Source organism: Euprymna scolopes, chromosome 19 (assembly GCF_053919585.1).
Source record: "Euprymna scolopes isolate OS-2025 chromosome 19, ASM5391958v1, whole genome shotgun sequence".
Taxonomy (NCBI): Eukaryota; Metazoa; Mollusca; class Cephalopoda; order Sepiida; family Sepiolidae; genus Euprymna; species Euprymna scolopes.
Window position 1 is genome coordinate 61,610,344 of NC_136500.1, and position 20,553 is coordinate 61,630,896.

General features: G+C 34.7%; 1 protein-coding gene across 1 annotated transcript in view; it reads right to left on the minus strand.

Moving 5' to 3' along the window:
* Positions 1–11,386: 11,386 nt before the first annotated feature.
* LOC145303658 (protein fem-1 homolog C-like) overlaps positions 11,387–20,553 on the minus strand; it is a 28,867-nt gene continuing 19,700 nt past the window's right edge. Inside the window, exon 2 of the mRNA XM_080145241.1 lies at positions 11,387–13,297. Within this exon, the coding sequence (XP_080001367.1) occupies positions 11,475–13,297 (1,823 nt within the window). The 3' untranslated portion in view covers positions 11,387–11,474. The remainder of the gene's footprint in view (positions 13,298–20,553) is intronic.

Genomic DNA, 20,553 nt, shown 5'->3' on the forward strand with positions numbered 1-20,553 from the left:
AACTTTTCAGAAAGTTTTATAAAAATCAAAGGCATCAATATTTTTCTAATAAGCACAAAAGTGTCAATTTTAGCCATTTTAAACTGAAAGGCAGCCCTAGGGAGGAGGGGCAACTGGAGTTTTTCCAGAAAATCCATTCTGTTACTATTTTACTCATATCATGTTTAATGTTTGAGCAAAATTTTAAAAAAATTTCAAGGTGAAGTTATTGAGAAAAGTGCGGATGGATGAACGGATGAACGGACAAGGGTGTGTCCCTCCCCCAGAATAAGCTTTACTTTAAACAATAAACTAATTTGTGTTCTTGCTCTCCTGAATCTGAAAATAAAACATCCATGTGTCCACAGATTAATTTTTAGTTTAGTAACAAAATTATTAAGACCAAAGGGACATTTTTATTTGTCTATTATAAATGAAAGAAATCTTTATTTTTTACTGGCATTTCAGCCTGGCATTGCCTGGGTGTTTGGAAGTGTATGCTGAGCAAAAAAAAAAAAAAAAAGTGGTAGTAGAAACGCAAGCTCAAACCCGTACCGCAAAGGAGGAAAAGAATGGAAAAAAAAGTGACATCTTTGCTGTTATGATCACTTCCAAACTGGAAGTGACGTAGGTTTAAATTAAGGCTAGATGATCGAAAAGAGGGGATGACTTTCGACAATATCGGCAAAAAGCGACCCTCCCTGTAGAAAAGTGCCCAGTTGAGGGTGAAGAAATTAATGTTTTCAGCCAATTTTTCGATATTTGTCTTCTGAAAGGTTGAGCTTAAAAACGATACTTGTTATAAACAATCTTGTGAAAATTCGTCGCCTCTGTCGAAAGTTATAGGCAGACATGCAAACATACATACATACATACATTTATATATTGGTAGCTCAAATTTTCGACCCACACGAATTAAAAAGCTTGCCTCGTCTCTGAATACCCTTTATGTAAAATTTCAAATGTTTAGACCAGAAATTGTGTGAGTAATTTGATAGAGACCGCAGCGGTCAAATTTTTTAAAACTTTGATCCCTATTATGGCCCCTTAACAGTTATTGTTTTGGGCTCAAATCAAGTTATTAAATTAGATCCATGTCCAAGGGACCTATATCTAAAATTTCAATTGTTTATAACCAAGATTGGCGGAGGAGTTTGGTAGAGTTCGTAAAGGTCAAATCGTTGAACGTTGACCCCTTAACAGAAAACTTTCTGCCCGAAAACGGATTTTAAAGATGTTCCCAAATCTCAGTACCCTGTGTATCAAATTTCGAGTCTGTAGACCTAAAATTGACAGAGTTATTGCGTAGGGAAATGTACACACACAGACACACGGATCACACACAGATACGTTCACTTTTATATATATATTAGCATGGGTAACCGGCGTTTCCCGGGTGTTTGGAGGTGTATGCTGATCAAAAAAAAAAAAAATAAAATAACGGTCAATTTTTTAAACTTTGACCCCTATTATGACCCTTGAACATTTATTGTTTTTGGCTCAAATCAAGTTCATAAGTTAGACCCATGTCCAAGAAACCTATATCTAAAATTTCAAGTGTTTAAACCCAAAATTGTCGGAGGAGTTTGGTAGAGTTCTCAAAGGTAAAATCGTTGAATTTCGACGCTTTAACAGCCAAATTTCTGGCCGAAAACCAATCACATAGATTTTCCCAAATCTCAGTACACTGTATATCAAATTTGGAGTATGTAGACTAAAAATTGACAGAGTTATTGCGTAGGGAAATGTACACAGACACACAGACAGACAGATACACACAGACACGTCCACTTTTATAGATATATAGATAGATAGATTATCAGTTGTTATTAAGACTAAGCTTCCTCATTATTGCTCATAAAATTAAATTCAGATACTAGATTATTCTTTCCTTTCTTATTATTGTCAGTTATTATTTAAATTAAGCCTCCCCTTCTTTGCTTATAAAACTAAATTTGAATATGTGATTATTCTTTCTTTACTTTATTATTGTAAATTATTATTAAGATTAAGCCTCTCTTTGTTGCTCATAAAATCAAATTTGAATATGTGATTATTCTTTTTTACTTTATTATTATCAATTATTATTAAGATTAAATCTCTACTTTTTTGCTCATAATAATTAAATTTGAATATGTGATTAATCTTTGTTTACTTTAATATTATCAGTTATTATTATAATTAAACCTTCCTTTTTTGCTAATGAAATTAAATTCGGATAGGTTATTATTCTTTTTTTACTTTATTATTATCAGTTACCATTAAGATTAACCCTCCCCTTTTTTGCTGATAAAAACTAAATTTGAATATATGATCAATCTTTCCTTACTTTATTATTATCAGTTATTATTAAGATTAAGCCTACCATGCTTTGCTCATGAAAATAAAGTTGCATACATAATTATCAAAACAAGCTGAACACACTTTTATTATATAAAAAAAGGATTTGCGTTTGAATTGAATATTCTGCAAGTAATGAAACAAATTAATGTTTAATATTTAAATGATTTTCTTGCAACTAAATTCCACTTTGAAATGGAAAATATATATTCCTAATATTTTAAGAAAAACGCACAAAATATTGTTTCTCTTTCTTAAATCGGAAAAATTTCAACAGGTTCTTAGTTTAGCTGCAATTATGTTCTTTTCCCACTGCAGAAACTAAAAAAATCAATAAATGACCAAGTTTTTTTTTTTAAAGCGCATGTATGGATTATGCTGGCCTATTTCAAAGGCTAATAAAATAGAGTTTCTTCTCTTCTTGCAAAGACTTGTTATTTAGAAGGTAATATCAGAAAATCCGTCGTTTCTTGGGTCTTCATAGATTGTGTTAGTGTATTTCAAAGCCTAATAAAATAATTTTTCTTTTCTTTTCTTTTGGCAAAGACTTGTTATTTAAGAGGTAATATTGGGAAATCTGTGGCTTCTTTCGTCTTAATAGATTGGATTAGCCCATTTCAAAGCTTAATAAAATTTAGTTTCTCCTCTTTTTACAATGGCTTGTTGTTTAGGAAGAAATCCGTGGCTTCTTGGGCCTAGATTTTACTAACAGGGAGACCCGACGTTGTCCGGGATTGAATGTTCCACCCTCTCATACTTTTATTGCCATCAAAATCAGTGAAATCGCCCACTCTTTAATCAAATCGATTGATTGCTTGCTCTAGGTACCCCCACCCCCGCAGTGTACCGAGAAGAGTGTTCACATGCCTCTCACAGTGACTTAGTCCACCAGCACATTGCAGTCTACATTGCACTATAAAGAACCTACTGTTGATTTTATAAAATTATCTGTAAATAATTTTGACTGGATGGAGTCACCTTGCTGCTTCATTTGCTTGGAGACCACGTAGAAGTACATTAAGAATCTGTACTTGACAATCAGTCTGAAGGTGCTGGCCCAGTACTTGTCGGACTGAGGTATGCCAGCCATCAGGGTATCACCCAGGAGGTCCACCTTCCCAGACTTTACCACTCAGCTTTCCGGTTGGGTAAGTTTATTGCTTGCTGCCTGAGGTGCCCCGACCGGGGAATGCCGACGGGGATGCTTAGGCAATTTTTACTAGGCAAGAATGCCCCTCCTTTAGGAGAGTTTACTTGACACCTCACTTTCCTGACCTTGTGCCACATAATGCTGAGGTGAGCAGCGTTTGAATATCTATCTGTAAATAATGGCTTCACTTAAAGTTTAAAATGCAGAAGTCAAGTATCATGGTTCAATTATGCTCTAAAAAGAAACATTCATTTCAAATGCGCCCCAGTCTTATCAAAGAACCAACTGTTAACTTTACATAATCACTTTAATTAAAGTTCAACATACAAAAGTCAAGTATTATGACCTAATTCTGCTCTAAAAGGAAATATTTATTTCGGACACGCTCCTGTCTTATAAAAGAAATTACAGTTGATTTTAATGGCTCATCATTTCGGCTTGTGCGGTGATAAAACTTCTTAAATGCACTTGTGATATTAGGTTGTATGAAAGAGTTAACTTTGGTTAAAATTGAACTTTCTTCTTTTATCGGATTTTTTTTTTGATTATCGATTTTTGATACTTATCAAATGCACTTCGATACAAAACCTATGTAAGAACACTTCCAGACACAGCAAGTATCTTTGTGTGAAATTAAAAAAAAATCGACCTAGCAGTTTCCAAGTCGATAGGAAATGACCACACACACACACACACACACACACACACACACACACACACACACACACACACACGCACACACACGCACACACACATACACACAACATTCCTTTATATAATAGATAGATAGATAGATAGATAGATAGATAGATAGATAGATAGATAGATAGACCTATTTCAAAGCTTAATAAAATGTATTTTCTCCTTTTTATGGTGGCTTGTTATTTAGGTAGACATCCGTGGCTTCTTAGGTCTTAAAAGATAATTTAAAATCCTAAGTCACGTCTTAGGTGACGAATAAACGTTTGTATAAACAATTTACAGTATAAAAAAGTAATTGTTTTTATTAGATTCTTTGGAGATATGAAAGCAGATTCATAGTATTACAATTTTTTATAAGCGAATTTATGTAGAGCTCTACCTGAATGATGCTACTACTGGTGAAATAGTGAAGTGTATGAATAAGAGACTGTTATACTACCAGGGGGAACACTATCTCCTGTTATAACTTCTAAACCGTAATGACTCCCAGGTTTTTCTGACCGATATACATTTTGTGAATTCTGATTGGTCCAGAATTGTTTATTATCTCCTTTCCACGTTGACAAAATGTGACATAAGGTCGAAAAGTGAGGACTGAAAGGTCAGCGCTCAAAAGATTGAGCACTCTGATCTACAAAAAGAAATACCTGGGAAACCCTGTTGACATTCCCTGCCGATTAACAATAAACTAACCCTTTCTCAAAGTGTGAGAAGGTAAAGACTGGGAGGGTGGATCTCTTAGAACTATATACAACTATACTTCAGTCTGAGAGAGCAGGGTCAGAAGCTGCTACAATAGCCCAATTTATGTTGGACTGATTGTCAAGGATGTATCCTGGGCTGGTGTGAAATTTGAGCCTAAATGAGCATATGTTGTATTTACTAATACATCTATGAGATTTTCATGATAGTTTACAAACCTTGTGAGCTTGTTGTAGATTAGAAATTAATGTGCGAGACAAACAGACATAGGAAAGTTACTGAGCTAATATAAGCTACCCTTTTCTTTGTCAGTTTGGCAAATTATCGTAAAAGAAGGAAAAATAAAAGCAAAACTAAAGAAAGAAGTGAGGTTAAATACTCAAGTGTTAATCAGCCCAGCCTATGAAAACTCAGGCTTTTTTTTTTTTTTTTTAAATATTTAAACCGGAAGCATCTCATTTGCATATGAAGTGAAAAGGGCGCCAGTATATAAAGAAAAGCGGCAGCCATTTTTTTTCTTCATTTTTTTTTGTTTGCACTGGATACTACAGGCTTCTGAGAGGAAAGATTTGTATCAAATTCTTAAAGCATTTAATGACAAAAAAGTAGACAGGTAATGTGAAAAAGAAATGGAAACAAATTTTTTTAAAAGATGGAAGACGAAAATTGAAAAGATTTTTTGATAAATAGCTGATCGAAAAATTAGGAAAGCAAAGATTCATACCGAATTATGAGGACGTCTTGTGTTTTGCTTTCCCAGCTGGGTTTGGCAGAGAACCCAGAGTACATAAAATAATGAGTGTGAAAATAGGACAATATTTGCATCCATCAGTAATAAAATAATCAATATAAAACCGTTTTTGTTTACAAATCTTCATTTGTGATGAAATGTGTGGAAGAAGATGCATGTGAAATGTTAGACGAATTCACTGGACGATAGGAACACATAAGTGCTGGTGTAATAGAGCGTGGACGCGCATATGATAACTGTATGCGAATGCCGAGCCATGTGCAAAGTGACGTTACGGCGAGGAAGAAAAGAAAAAGATGTAAAAAGAACGTGTGCACAGTCCGAGGATCATGATCATGTTTTATTTGGAAAGTACCCACAAATAAATATCGTTATTTAAACTTAAAAAAGTGAGCCGAGTTATTCTTTGTTTTAGTCTCCTTTGTGACAGAGTCTACAACGTGTCGGGTCACGGGTGTCTGCATGTTAACACGTATGTAAACGTGTTAACACGTTACACTGGTTTTTAAGTTTTATGTAACATGAAATCCTCAACAGGATACATAACCATAAGAAAACTGCTCTTTTATATTTACTTTGTGGTCACCACTAATGAAGAGGTTACTCTAGAATAAGTGTCAATAAGTATTAGGCGGATGGTGAAACAATATGATCAGTGATGATCGAACTTGGGTAGGGCTTAATTATTTAAGATGATGGCTCAACGAGAACTTATTTACATTAGTTTTGAAAAATGACCATGCTATAGTCAGCTAGGAAGACAGCTGATGGTATTGTGTTTCACAGACGGGAAGTTCTAGGAAAGAAACTCTGCTCATGAACTATTTTGAAAGCATTGTAGTCGTTCATATGAGGCATGCATAAAGAATATAGAGGCAACGACGTTACAGGTAATTCCACACAACATTTGCTGTAAAATCAATAAATAGAAAAGATGTTTTCTTTAACTCAATCAAAAATTCCTATTTTTGAATATAATGTAATTTTGCCAAGATTATTAAAAGAGACAAAAATCCAAAAATTAAATCGGTAGGATTGTTATGGCCAGAGTCTATTTTTGCATTCATTGCACTTTAACTCAAATGCCTTGCTCAGCGCCACCATGCATCTTCACCTGCTCACCTTACGGACACCAGGTGTTTCTCTTCAAGAAAAACTTAGGTATTCTTCTTTCGTCTTACCTTCTGGACACAGATATATTGAACTGTTATCATAGCGCACACTGCTAAGCCTTTTTACATATTTATGTTACTATGGACAAATACGGTCAATTGATCACAAAATATTTAGACCATTCAAAGATAAGGATTAATGAATGTACGGTGGTCACCAAGACAACAACCTAGTAATCGTTAGTGGTGGAAATTATGTGGAATTAGGAATTAGATTATTTAAGGAGACGTCTCATAAGAACTTGTTTACATTGGACTTGAAGACGACCATGTTATAGTTAGCTGGAAAGCAGGCCAGCAGAACAGAATTGCACAGGCAGACAATTCTAGGAAAGAAGCTTTGTTCATGAAAATAGGCATTATATACAAGAATCTTTGGAGAGTTTGAATTACATACCGAGGGTTGGAATTACCTACTAGACACCAGTCTCGAGTGTCTTTGGTCTTTCTGTACAAGGATTTATCAGGACAAACTGACGTAAGAATATTTCACTCTACAAGTAAACTCTGAACAAATATTCAAAATAACATAGTATTTGAAGCTCAAATAAAATCTCAACCAGGGACGTACAGAGAGGGGTGCTAGGAGTGCCTAAGCACCTGTCCCTTTTACTCCTGTTTTAAAAGTGCCCTTTTCAGAGGAATGTATTATAGGCCTGTGTACCACTGAGACATTTTTTTTTCTTTGAGCACCTGCCCTGCCTCTGCTCGTCACTGCTCTCAACACAGCTATATATTGGTTTATATGAGGAATAGTAGTGTTACCTCAAGTAACAACATTTAGCTGCATACTCCATTAGATTAAATAAATCCTTACCCTGAAATCTGGTAAGACCAAGAAACTACTAGAAAAATAAACTGTAACATAGTTATGGTGGCAAAGTGGTTACCAACACGAACTGAAAACCTGGTTGGGCCAAGTTCGAATCCAGTTTGTTCAGCAGAAACGCTTTCATCAAATTCACACTGGACCTTGTGTCTAACCTGATGAAGAGGAGATAAATAAAATAACATAGTTAGGTGGTCAATCGAGGAGAGTGAAAGAACTTAGCCACGGAAAGGATCCCCTTTGATTTCTGATGGTTTATATTGAAGTAAAATGAAAATATATGTACATAGACTAACAAAAAGATCTCGCGTTGCTCAAGATTGAATAAGGAAACCGATGTTTTTTCGTACCCAGCCCATTAAAACCATATTATCTTTCTTCTTATTTTTACATTTCATAATATTCAAGTTTCATGATGTGACTAGAATGATGTACCTCACGATTGATTGGCTAAGAAGTAGTGTAAATAAAGTTATGATAAATTTATAATTTTTAACACCCTTGAGGAACACCCGGCGTTTTTTGAAAATCAATGAAGACCCCCTACACACTCCTGATCCAAACTTTAAACCCTATATTACAATTTCTATTCTTTTTTTTTTTTTTTTTTTAATTTCTATAATTTTCAAGTTATATATAAAACATATTTCCTTTATATGGATTTCATATATGAATGCAAATCTCACAATAATGTTATATCCCATTTTTTGATCAAAATGAAATTTACTTATCCAAATACTCTGATAATATATTTTTAGAATATATATATATACAGTTGTGCCCGATATTATTCATACCCCCCCCCTTGAAAATTGAGTTTATTAGGTGTAACTTTGTTAGAATTTATTGTTTACGTCCATATTGATACATATTCTTAATAAACCTCTTCTGATCATTTTCGTCATTTTAAAATCTCGGGATACTTGTAATAAAAGAAATATACAGCTATTTATAAAATCTGCAATGTTCAAAAATAATCATACCCCCTTATTTTTTCAGTATTAATCACGTTTCTGACTGTTTGTTTCCTGTTTGATTCTTATTTTGAATGCTTTTATACAACCTTTGATTAATTTCATTTCGTTTTTTGCATTTTTCAGAAATTAAAATGATATCAACTGAAAACCAATAAAAGAATAAAAATTATTAGAATGGGGAAGAAAAAAGAGCTTAGTAATGATCTTAGGGCTAAAATTGCGAATTCACATAAGGATGGTTTAGGTTAAAAGTCAATTTCCAAGAAATTTGAGGTCCCTACAGCAACAGTACAGAGCATCATCAAAAAATTCCAGAGCCACCACACAACAAACAACTTGATTGGTAGAGGAAGGAAAAGGAAACTGTCTGCTAGAGCCACCAGGAATATTGTAAGAAGTGTTAATGCAAATCCAACCACCACTACTAAGGACATTTTAGAAAATTTGGAGTCTTCTGGCATAAAAATATCAAGGCAAACATTGCAAAGGACTCTGCATGAAAATGGTCTGAAAGGAAGAAGACCAAGAAGGACTCCATTGCACACCGGAAAACACCTTGCAGCACGTCTAAAGTTTACTAGGAACCATGTGAATTCTCCAGAGTCCGTTTTCTCAAGTATTTTGTGGACTGACGAAACAAAAATTGAATTGTTTGGCCATATGGATGCTTCTTACGTTTGGAGGAAGAAAGGAGAAGCTTACAACCCAAAGAACACCATACCCACGGTGAAACATGGTGGTGGTAGCCTAATGTTTTGGGGCTCCTTTTCGGCTAGTGGTCCAGGTAGTTTGGTCAAGATAGATGGAACCATGAAGAAGGAGCAATATTTGGAGATACTCCAGAAAAACATTAGACAGGATGCGGAGAAGCTCCATTTAGGACCAAACTGGGTCCTTCAACAGGATAATGATCCAAAACATACTGCCAAAATAGTCAAGAAATGGTTTGAGGATAATCAAATTAATGTTTTGGAATGGCCTAGCCAGAGTCCCGACCTGAACCCTATCGAAAACCTCTGGCACATATTGAAAACTGAGGTTAAAAAGCGGAAACCTAGAAATTTGAGGGATTTGGAGAACTACTGCATTGAAGAATGGTCAAAAATCAGTGTTGATGCTTGTAAAAACCTTGTTGATAAATATCCAAAACGGTTACAGGCAGTTATTAAGAATAAAGGGCATGCTATTGACTATTAGTAAGAGGGGTATGAATAATTTTGAACTAGTGCCATTATTGTTTTTCTTTGTATAATGTTTCAAACTTGCATAATTTATTTATTTGTTGAGTTTAAATTAAATGCTTATGCTTGATTTATTGTTTGAAATCCCTTTAATAATGTCTACCTTCTGGTTTGAGCAATAATCTTATAGAAATCTCAAAGATCCGAGGGGTATGAATAATATCGGGCACAAGTGTATATATAATATATATATATATATATATATATATATATATATATATATATATATATATATATATATATAAGTGTGTGTGTGTGTGTGTGTGTGTGTGTGTGGTTATAAGGTCTATCCTCAAAATTCTTACCTGGTAATACCATGTCAGTCTGTCTAAAGATACTGTTTTCCTGACTTAAAATGTACCAAACATACATTGATGTCATTGTTTTTTTTTCCCCCTTTCCTTTGCAAAACTCAATCATGTTCTGCAAAGTCAAAAGCAAAAATAAGAAGTTTCCGTTACAAAGCATTTAAACTATATACAATGAATAAATGTTTGAAGATGGAAGGAATTTGAAGCATGGAAACTATTTCCAAGATTACTGTTATTTCTATTACTGTTATTTTCACCCCAAGCAAGGCAAAGTGCCACTTTGACGTAAGGGATTACTATTTGGGGTCAAATTTACGAGGATACTATGTAAGGAGTTGAGCAACTAGAGATTTGTAGACATTACACTTGAGCTTCTGCATGGCAGTATTGTTAGGGAAGTAGTAGACCGAGAGAGAATTCCAAAGTCTAGCAGTTCAAGAGAAGAAGCTGTTTGAGTAGAAGGCTTTCAGGCATCTAGGGATATCTACAGTGTAGGGGTGGGATTTTGCTGCTTGTTGGGTTTGTTGAGCATCTACGTTGTGGGTGTACAAGAGCTTGAAGTTCATCAGAGCACATTCCATCAAAATACTTGAAAAACAGGCACAGATGGGACAAAGGTTGAAGTTTGGTTGCTAGTGCGGCTTAGCAACTCGTTTTTTGAACCCTGACTAAGTGCGAGAGACTAGGGGCAGATATACCAACCCATATGTGGCAACAATACTCCATGTATGGACCAATAGTGTCTTTATAGATGTACAGGATACTCTCAGATGTGAGTAGCCTTCTAGCATGGTAGAGAGAGCCCACCTTCTTTGCAGCAGCCTTGGCAACTACCTCACTGTATTTGTTCCAATTCATGTTGCCTGTAAATGTTAAGCCTAAGAGTTTGGGTGAAGTACATTCAGGTAGTGTATCATTAGCTATAGTAATCGGTGGCTGAGGTTTCTTGTAGTTATTACAAACCAGATGCAAACTCAAACAAAAACATTTCGCCTCCTCCCTTAGGACTTGCATTCACAAATATCGACAGCGTATTGTAAGATTCAGCATTAAGTGGCCCGAGAGTGGTTGATTTGCCGCAGTATAGAACAACTAGGCCAGACACCATAAAAGAATGTTTGAAGATATAGAGAACTTTAGGCATAGAAGCTTATTCCATAATTACTAGATTCAGCATGGAGTAACCCAAAAGGGGGTTGATACATCATAAACCAAAACAACCAAACCAAAACCTTTAAAAGACTTTATAAACAGAACAGACAGGAACTAAAAGTTTATATATATATATCTATATATATATATATATTAAGCTTTTTGTTTTCAGTGTGAATCTACAAAATAGCCTATTTCCTTCGAAAGAATTTTTCTGTAAGGAATTTGATATTTCTTTATGACTTTTGCTGCCATACATTGCAAACTGATGTGACTTAAGGGATTTCTTAGGATGTCGTTTCTTCGAAGATATTCTAGTGGACAATAACCATAATTGTTCTGAAGGTCAATGTGACATCCGTGATCTAGGAGGCAGTTCAATATATCTGTTTTTCTGTTGGACAAATGGCGATGGATGGCATCATGGACAACTGTGTTTCCCATTGCATCCTGCGAGTTAACATCACAACCACACTGGATTAATCTGCATAGAAGCTTTGGAGACAGTTGCAAACGGATTGTTAAGTGAAGTAAGCCGACTCGACTCGGACCTTGCGGTTGACGTCGGACCAAATTATAAAGTGTGACATTTAACTTTGTGTGTTGTTCTTCAGTGAGATGAAACGAGAGTAAGTAATCTATTTGTGTCAGAATTTCAATCAAGTACATCTCAACTTCCATCAGCTTGTTTTGGCGGTCAATGAGAGAATCCACAAAATCCATCCCGACAATGCTTACATAATAAGTGACCAAACAGGTCAGATTGTGAGCGTGTTTAGTATTGTGGCTATCTGTCTCTATAAGTGTATTGGCCAGCACCTTAAGCATGCTAACCATCAGGAGGAGGCTGAGCGGCAGAGGATCGCTATGAGTTGCATAGAAAATAAAGAGACACTTCAGTAGTGTTATACCTGGTTCGAATTCAGAATGAGAAACATGATGTAAAATCTTTTCCGAGAATGAATTGATAGTATGTGAATGTTTTGGTCCGAGAATCCGTAACTGGATGAGTAATGCCTGTGTCCACATCGATTCCATGCGTAGTGATATTTCACTTAGTTCTTCCTGGGTTTGGAATTCTTGCCCCAACGGAATTTCCACAAATTGATGAGTTCTGTGTTCAGGGACATATTTTGGGAAAAGGTTATCCTGATTTCGTATCTGTAGAGCCTTTTCCCAATACAACTTCGCCCGTGGTAAATCGTCCATTAATATTTTACTTCCCAAGAGCTCATAGGCATTAGCTGTGGATTCACTTATGTAGCAGTTCATGCCAATCAGGTATTCAACTAAGACTGATTTGCTTTGCAGGGCACTAAGTTCAAGAGGGGTATTTTGCTTGGGTCCAACACGGAGAATATCAGCTCCGCCTTGGACAAGGACTTTTACTGATTCAACATATCCTTTCCGTATAGCAAAGTACAATGCATCTTTGCCTTTGTTATCAGTCTGGTTAACTTCCGCCCCATTAATGAGTAACAGCTGGCAAATCTTTGCCGAATGTACCGAATAGATGAGACATGTTCGGCCTTTACAATCAGGGGTGTGTATGTCAGCACCATGTTTCACGAAGTAAAACACCATTTTTGGATTGCGACATGCGACGCTGACTGCAGTCCTCAGAGTGTTACTGCAAGTGTTCACATTAGCACCGTGTTCAATCAAACTGACCACAACTTGCATGAAATTCCGCGAAGCTGCCAGCCATAATGATGTGGATTCGACCGTCTCACAGAAACCAGTCTGCTCAACGTTTGCCTTACACTCTTCGAGCAGATAATTCACCAACTTTAAATTACCCACCAGCGTGGCTTCAAATAGAAGAGGCCTCCTGTTGACTTTGAGGTGTACAATCTTCTGTCGGTATTTTAGATTGAACTCATTTAGAATGCTCTTTACCCTTCTCGTCTGGTTCTTTCTGGTCAGATCATTGAGGAACTTGGCAATGTTTCGTCTTCCTTTCAGTGTATAGATGCTGTCTGTCGCTTCAACTAGACACAATGAAAAACGAAAAAAAACAAAAAAAAAACGGAAATCTATTTAGAATAAATGAATTATATAATCAAATTTCGGACATATATCAGTAAATAATTTCGTTTTCTTTTACTAGTATTTTTCAAATCTTATTTTTAAATAAATGTTTTGAACATGTTTTGTATACAATATTAAAATTCGCCACCCCAGGTTTGTTTTACAGAACAAAAACAATACATTTCTAGACCCTATTGTTGAATACATTGACAGGTGATTCTGTTTCAGAACTTTTGAGATGAGGAGTAATCATTTAGATTATTGGGATTATTCGGACTACTATTCTCATCTTAGTTGTTATTTTCACAATTAAACCTTTTATAAAAGATCCAGTTCGAAATTCCATAAAGAATCTCTAAGTAAGAAAAGATGCACCTAAAAAAGGTCAGAGGTTACTTTGGCTAAAACGTTGTGAATTTAATTTAGTTCAATTCAATTTATTTAGCAAAAAATACAACAACCATGCTTCAATTGCCATGTAGGGAAAAGGGTGGTTTAAATTTACACAGAAGAGGATACAGTATCCCAGCACATGTTCAAATTCACCTTTAATTGTGACATTTGAATAGGAGAATGTCACTTTATATTCTCCTGAAGATTGTAGGTTCAGCCTTCAGTGTGGGCGATTAAAAAAAATACAATTGCTAATTACTTAGGACCTCTATCTAGTCATGGCTGAGGGAACGAGAATATGCTATCTCATAAAGTAATAAAGGGTTTTGTTTGAAATTCTGTGCAGATTCCCGCGTTTGACAGAAACATTCCCAAGTTCGACAAGATACACCTGAAGAAGGTTACATCAACCGAAACGTTGTGAAAATGATGGGAACAGTAGTCCAAAGAATCCAAATAATACGAATAACCAAATCTCATCTAAAAAATGCAGAAACGAAACTATCAGATTATTACATTTTTGTTATATTCAAAAAAATTATTTTCACAATTTTTTCTATGTAAAAAATTAAAAAAAATAATTACTTTAGAAATTTTTATTTAAAAAAATAATTTTATATTTTAACATTCTATAAAAGATTGTATATTGTGCTAGTAAATAAATCGTGACTGTTTTTTTTATAGAGAGGGGAATAAAAATCTTTGGGTCACGAAACATCTGATGAATGTAAGTGAGGAACAGTTTCTTATTACTTACCGCTACATGAGGGTCGAGTTGTACACAAATTCGGTTCTTAATGTGGGAAAAATCCATAAATCCCTATGAAAAGACATTCTGCATTGGGACACAATTTAAAATCGTCGCAGTATAGTGTAATATCAGAACAGATACTGCACTTTGTTCCTAGGATAGACTTCTGAAATATACTAGAATATATATTAGAAGAACAATTTCTGATTGCTGTTCCAACATATGCGTTCATTTATGATTTTTGTTATTTTCATTACTTTTAGTTATATTTCTAATTGCTGATTTTTTTATGGGAATCGCTCCAGACAAGATAAGAAGCCACTACATGTCAAGAGCTAAAAATAAAAATACTACTATAGAATCAAAAATCAGTCAGAGATAAGTGTGATATGAATAGATTCTGACACAGAAAACCAATTCTTCACCTTTTGTCAGAAACATCCCTCATGGAATGTGAGGACTAAAGGACAAAATAAGGGAAGTGAAAGTTACAAGTGAGAGTTGTCAAAAGTAAACACAATTTTCGACATTTTTTGCTTTTCGCATATAATAGAAATTAATGCCAACAAAAGCAGTTTTTGACATTTGTACAATATGTATGGAGATGGGACAGTGGTTTTTACAATTTAACAAAGGCAATTTTGTGTTAGAGAATGCAGAGCACCCTGTTTGAACAGTTAAATTGATGTATGTATGCATTCCAGTGGCATTCACCCAAAGGAGGAAGTGTCAAGGGAACATTAAATTCACAAGCGGCCCCCAGTCGCATGTATACCTCAGTTAGGGGAAATAACGACATTGTTTTTTTTTTGTTTTTTTTTTTTTGCAGTTTTTACAGGTGTCGACATCCTCTTACATACAACGCCTTGTATTCCCAAATGGTCACCATTTGGTATTAACTAGGCTCAACGTTGCTTAACTTCGTGATCTAGAAGGGATAAAACCAGTTTCTTCAGAAAAATTCATCTCAAACGACCAGAGAATTGAATTATGATCATAAAACTGTTGTAAAACACTTTCGTTTAATGTGAAAGGTTAAAAAATTTGGTTCATGGGTACTGCACGTATTGAATGAACACAACAAATATCAGCGCACAACAATTTAAGCCAGTTTGTTGGTTCAGCACGACTTAAAATATGATAATGAACAGTGTTTTCTTTATCGCATTCTCACTGGCGATGAAAATCGGTATCGTTACATCAATATGAAGCAGAGTAAAGATTGGCTCAATTCCAACAAAGTATCAAAGCAAAACAAGACCGTCATCCTCAAAACATCATATTGTATGTACGGAGAACTGGGAAGGCATAATTCATTATGAAGTACCGGAGTGAAAACCAAACGGTTAATGCCGAGCTTCACCATCTCCAGGAAGCAAATTAGTAAAAAAAAAAAAAAGACTGAATAGATAACTGTGTGTTCTCCTTCAACATGATAATAACTGTCCTTACATTGAAAATATAACCAAAAAGTGTTATTCTCACATTTGAATGGAAAATGTTGCTTCATCCCTCATACTCACCAGATTTGGCACAATCAAATTTTCATCCCTTTCAAATGCCTTACATGGTGTAAGGTTTAATAATGTTGTTGACTTGAGGGTTTGGTTGAACATATGTTTTTTTTAGCTCAAAACTAAAAGATATTTATTATTAAGGAATAGAAAAAAAAAATCTGAAAAATATGAAAAAGTAACCAAAACCAACAAAAATTATATTGTTAACTAATTTCATGTAATTTAACATGGTAGGATCATGATAAGAAACCATATCCTAAAACGCAATATACTTATTCTGTTGTATAGTGAGGTTCTGTATAACATAGAGGTGTTATATATATGATATGTATATATTGATGTGTATCTATATTTATGCATTGTTTATTTATGCTTATTGATTGTCTACTGATTGTTTAAACAGGACATATAACCATTATAACATTATGGGACAAATAACAGTCTCTGAGGTTTTACATCAGCCAATGAGAAAACATACCTGTTCCATCTTAGGTTATTCTTGATTTGATAGATTCTCAGAAAATCTGCAACCGAAGATTCGTATGACCTGATGTCTTGGTGATATTTACAGCAGCTTTATTTTGGATGTTTCTTCCATGGGAAAACTGCAGTGCTTTTGCTATAAACGTTTTCCCCTACTCGAAACTATTATTGTCTGTGGACCTTCCCTCTATCTATGACTACCGATCACGTCTGCTATGGTCGACTTTCAACTCTTGACTAACTAACACCTGTAGTTTTAAGCTATCTCATTATGTCATTTTGTTTATGTTCTAACATTCTTTTTTTTTTGTTTCGGCTAGTTATGAAAACTAACATTCCTTTCTATTAAAAGATTTTAACATAAATAATTTCATCTGTACATATTTATTTCACTATGATAACATTCTTTCTGACATTCTATTTTTACAAATATTAACAACGATCATAAAAATCGTCGACCAGCACATCTTTCGGTGTTACCCTGCAAACGTCTAACAATTCTTCAACCCAGTATTTTTAATTATAGGCTAGAAAAAAAAGTACATGCCACATAAGACTTGTTTTGCTATAAGAAAAATATCCTGATACGAAATCTGACTTTTATTTCTCAAGATTATGCTCTGTTTTCATGTACTACAAATCATATTTTATTATTATTGGTTATGAATGACAAACACAGAATTGTCAGTTAAAGCAACATTTATCCTTTTTACCCTCCTTGTGTTAAGATTGATCTTCTCTTTTATATTCCAGCAGTAATCTGCAAACATGCCATGATTCCATTTTCCTTTAAAACGTTTCTCCATCACTAAAATATCGCGATAGAATCGCTTGTCATGTTCACCACTCACATCACTAAGACTCTCCGTAAAATTCTCGAAAGTGACAATTTTGTAAAAACATTTACCTAATTCGACAAAAAGAAGGTCAGAAATAGGTTTTCCATGCCAGTGTGCATATAAAAATGGCCACAGATGTCTTGTACTTTTTTGAGCGTTGCACAGTGTAATTTCTAATATTTTAAATGCAATAAGAAATAAGAAATAAATTTATTGGAAATAATCATGAACTTTTTTTCTTAATTTTTTTCTGTTTTTGTTTTTCCTACACCAAAAACAACATATTAAAATTTATTCAACAACAAATAATAGTTGATTAATAAATATGATTTAGAAAACTAATATGCAAATATAAGAAAATTTCATTCACTGTCTCTCTTTTTTTATTTTTTATTCTGTTATTTGAAATGCTAATTAAAAATATAATTGGAGAATTTTTATGTCTGGAAGATTTAATAAACTTTTTCTGTAGAATTTATACAGAATTTGTGTAGGTTTTCAGTGCCTCGAATTCGTCCTTTTAATACTTTAATATATATAGTGATATTGTAGGGTTTTCGAAGTCACACTCAAATAGCATTTAAGCTGGCAAATCAAACTTTTCTTCTGACTAGCCAATTTTCATTTATTGTTGTATCATACAATAGTGGCACTTTTTTATGCGAATCACTCAAGACAAGACATGAAACCACTTGATGTAAGAGCTAAAAAGATTATGCTACTTCAAGATAAAAAACTAGCCAACGATTAATGTAAGGTGGATTGATTCCGACAAAAAACAAAAAATAACAAGCAAAAAAACAAAAACAATAATTCTTCCTCCTTTGTCAAAGAATGTGAGGAATGCAAGGACTAATGGAGAAAATAAGGGAAGCAAGAATTATACTTTATTTATTTAAAAAAATTATTTCACCCGGCACAAGATGAAATATTTTAAAATAATGACCTGGAAAAAATCAGCAAGGGGTATTACTCATTATAAATTGAAGAATATAGTAGGAGTTGTCTCCCTTAAGTTTAAAAATAGGAAACAAAATTAAGATTTAAAACTAAAATGATTTCCCAGCTTGTTTCAAATAATGTTATTTTATACTAGCGGGGGACGCCCAGCTTTGCCAGATTGTAAAATATGCGTAAGTGTATTTTAATTCATGCAGATTTCATATTTATTTTTACAGAGCCAATTTTCTATTGAATATAATACTGTACCTAATATATAGTACTGATTTCAAAAGAATAATAAAAAAGAATGATTTGGGTGCCCTCAGCTAGAATTGAAACCAAAACATTTAGCACTCCAGCTGCATTCCCTACTGATGTAGATATCGAGAGATAGATAAGAAAGTTTTAATACCAAACAAATTAAAGAAATGAACTGAATTTGGGCATGCATAGAAAGAAATAAAAATATGCCGCCAAGTTAAAATGGACATTTTACATTTCAATATGACAACATATTTCTTTATGCATTGTACATCAATCTAATCAAAGATTTTACTCATTATAAATCATCATTTGGTGTATGATTACTATTTCCTATTAATTTCAGTGTTATGTGACCAATAGCTTAAGAGTTTATCGGTTAAATATTTTCACACAAACTGACAGACAGGCACACATACACATACTGTTTTATTTATATAGATGATTATATGATATGTAATTTTGAAATGACATTGCAATTTAACATGTAGTATTAGGGCAGCTTCTGTTCAGTCACAAGAGACAATGGGTACCCATTGCAAGGATACCCAATTGAAAAGTCTATTGTGTAGAAAGGGATGCACAATCATAAAGCACGCCTCTTTTGAATCAACATTGGCAAGGAGAAGTTTAGACTGGAAACAAAGCGAAGATAAGTAGAGAGTCATTCCACAGGAAACACCTGATTTTCCCAACTAGTCACCCTATTTAGTACTAATCAAACTGACAAATTAAAATTTTGGTTCTGGCAAGCCAGTTTTCATTTGTTATTTTTGTTCTATGTTATTGGCAATATTATAACATCTATCTATCTCGTCAGGCTGCTTATTCGGAATAATGTGACTCTCTCTTTCCAGATTTCCTTGGCTTCTATCAGCTGCCTCAGATCTTCAGGATCACAGTAAGCATCATGTGCAATTGGCTGGATATATGTGGATCTAGGTCGTCCTATGCTTGACTGTGTACTTCGCACCTCTTTTGATATACACAGCACACTGGGTTTCACCTTAAATGAATCCAAAAACAGACACCATCCATCAGCACACATAACTGATGCAGATTATGCAGACAATATTAGTTCGCGAATACCACTGCTGATGTACAAACACTGTCATGTGAGCTAGAAAAGTCTGCAAATGACATTGGTCTGTACATTAATACGGATAAGACAAAGTTTATGACTTTCAATGCGGAGGGGGAGATCAAAGCTCTAGATGGAACAACACTTAAAGAAGTCATTGAGTCACTGGGCAGCAACATAAGTTCCTTGAAATCTCAAAATCTCATATCACATCTAAAAAGCGTGGGCTGCATTGGATAAACTGTGGTCAGTATGAACTTCAAGGCTAACTGACAAACTGAAAAGACAGTTCTTCAAAGCAGTGATATAGTCTGTACTTGTTTATGGTGCTGCAACCTGGACACTCACCAAAATATTGGCACATACACCCATATGCTACGAACAGTGTGAAATATATCTTGGCAAGATCATCCCATGAAGCAGCAACCTTATGGCAACCTACCTGCCATATCTACTACCATCAGCGACATCTACGATTTACCGGTCACTGTCAGAGGAGCAAGCAAGAGTTGGTGAGAAATGTATTACTGTGGACTCCACAGCATCGGCGCACAAGCATTATAACATACTTATTTGCAATTTATTTTTTAAATTACTGAATTCGGCCTAAACGACTACTAATATTGTAACACCCTCTCTTATGAAGTTCGCTAGGACTCCTTTTTGCCTTGGAAACTTCGGCTCGGATCGTCTGGTTCTTCTCAGAGGGTTGTTACATTGAATCCTGTATGGTGAAAGCGAATTTCGAAGCCGCAGGCAAAAGAAAAACAAACGCGTGAAGTCTATTCTACTTCCCAAATATATTACAGGTCTTTTTACAGATATATGGTTCAGTTCTTAGTAAGTTTTTAAAAGTCTCAAATCTTTCTTCTCTTCACAGACAGTGTCAGATGGGCTTGGAGGAGGGGTCACGTCTTCAGGGAACGGTGTGGCACAAATTGTTACGGCT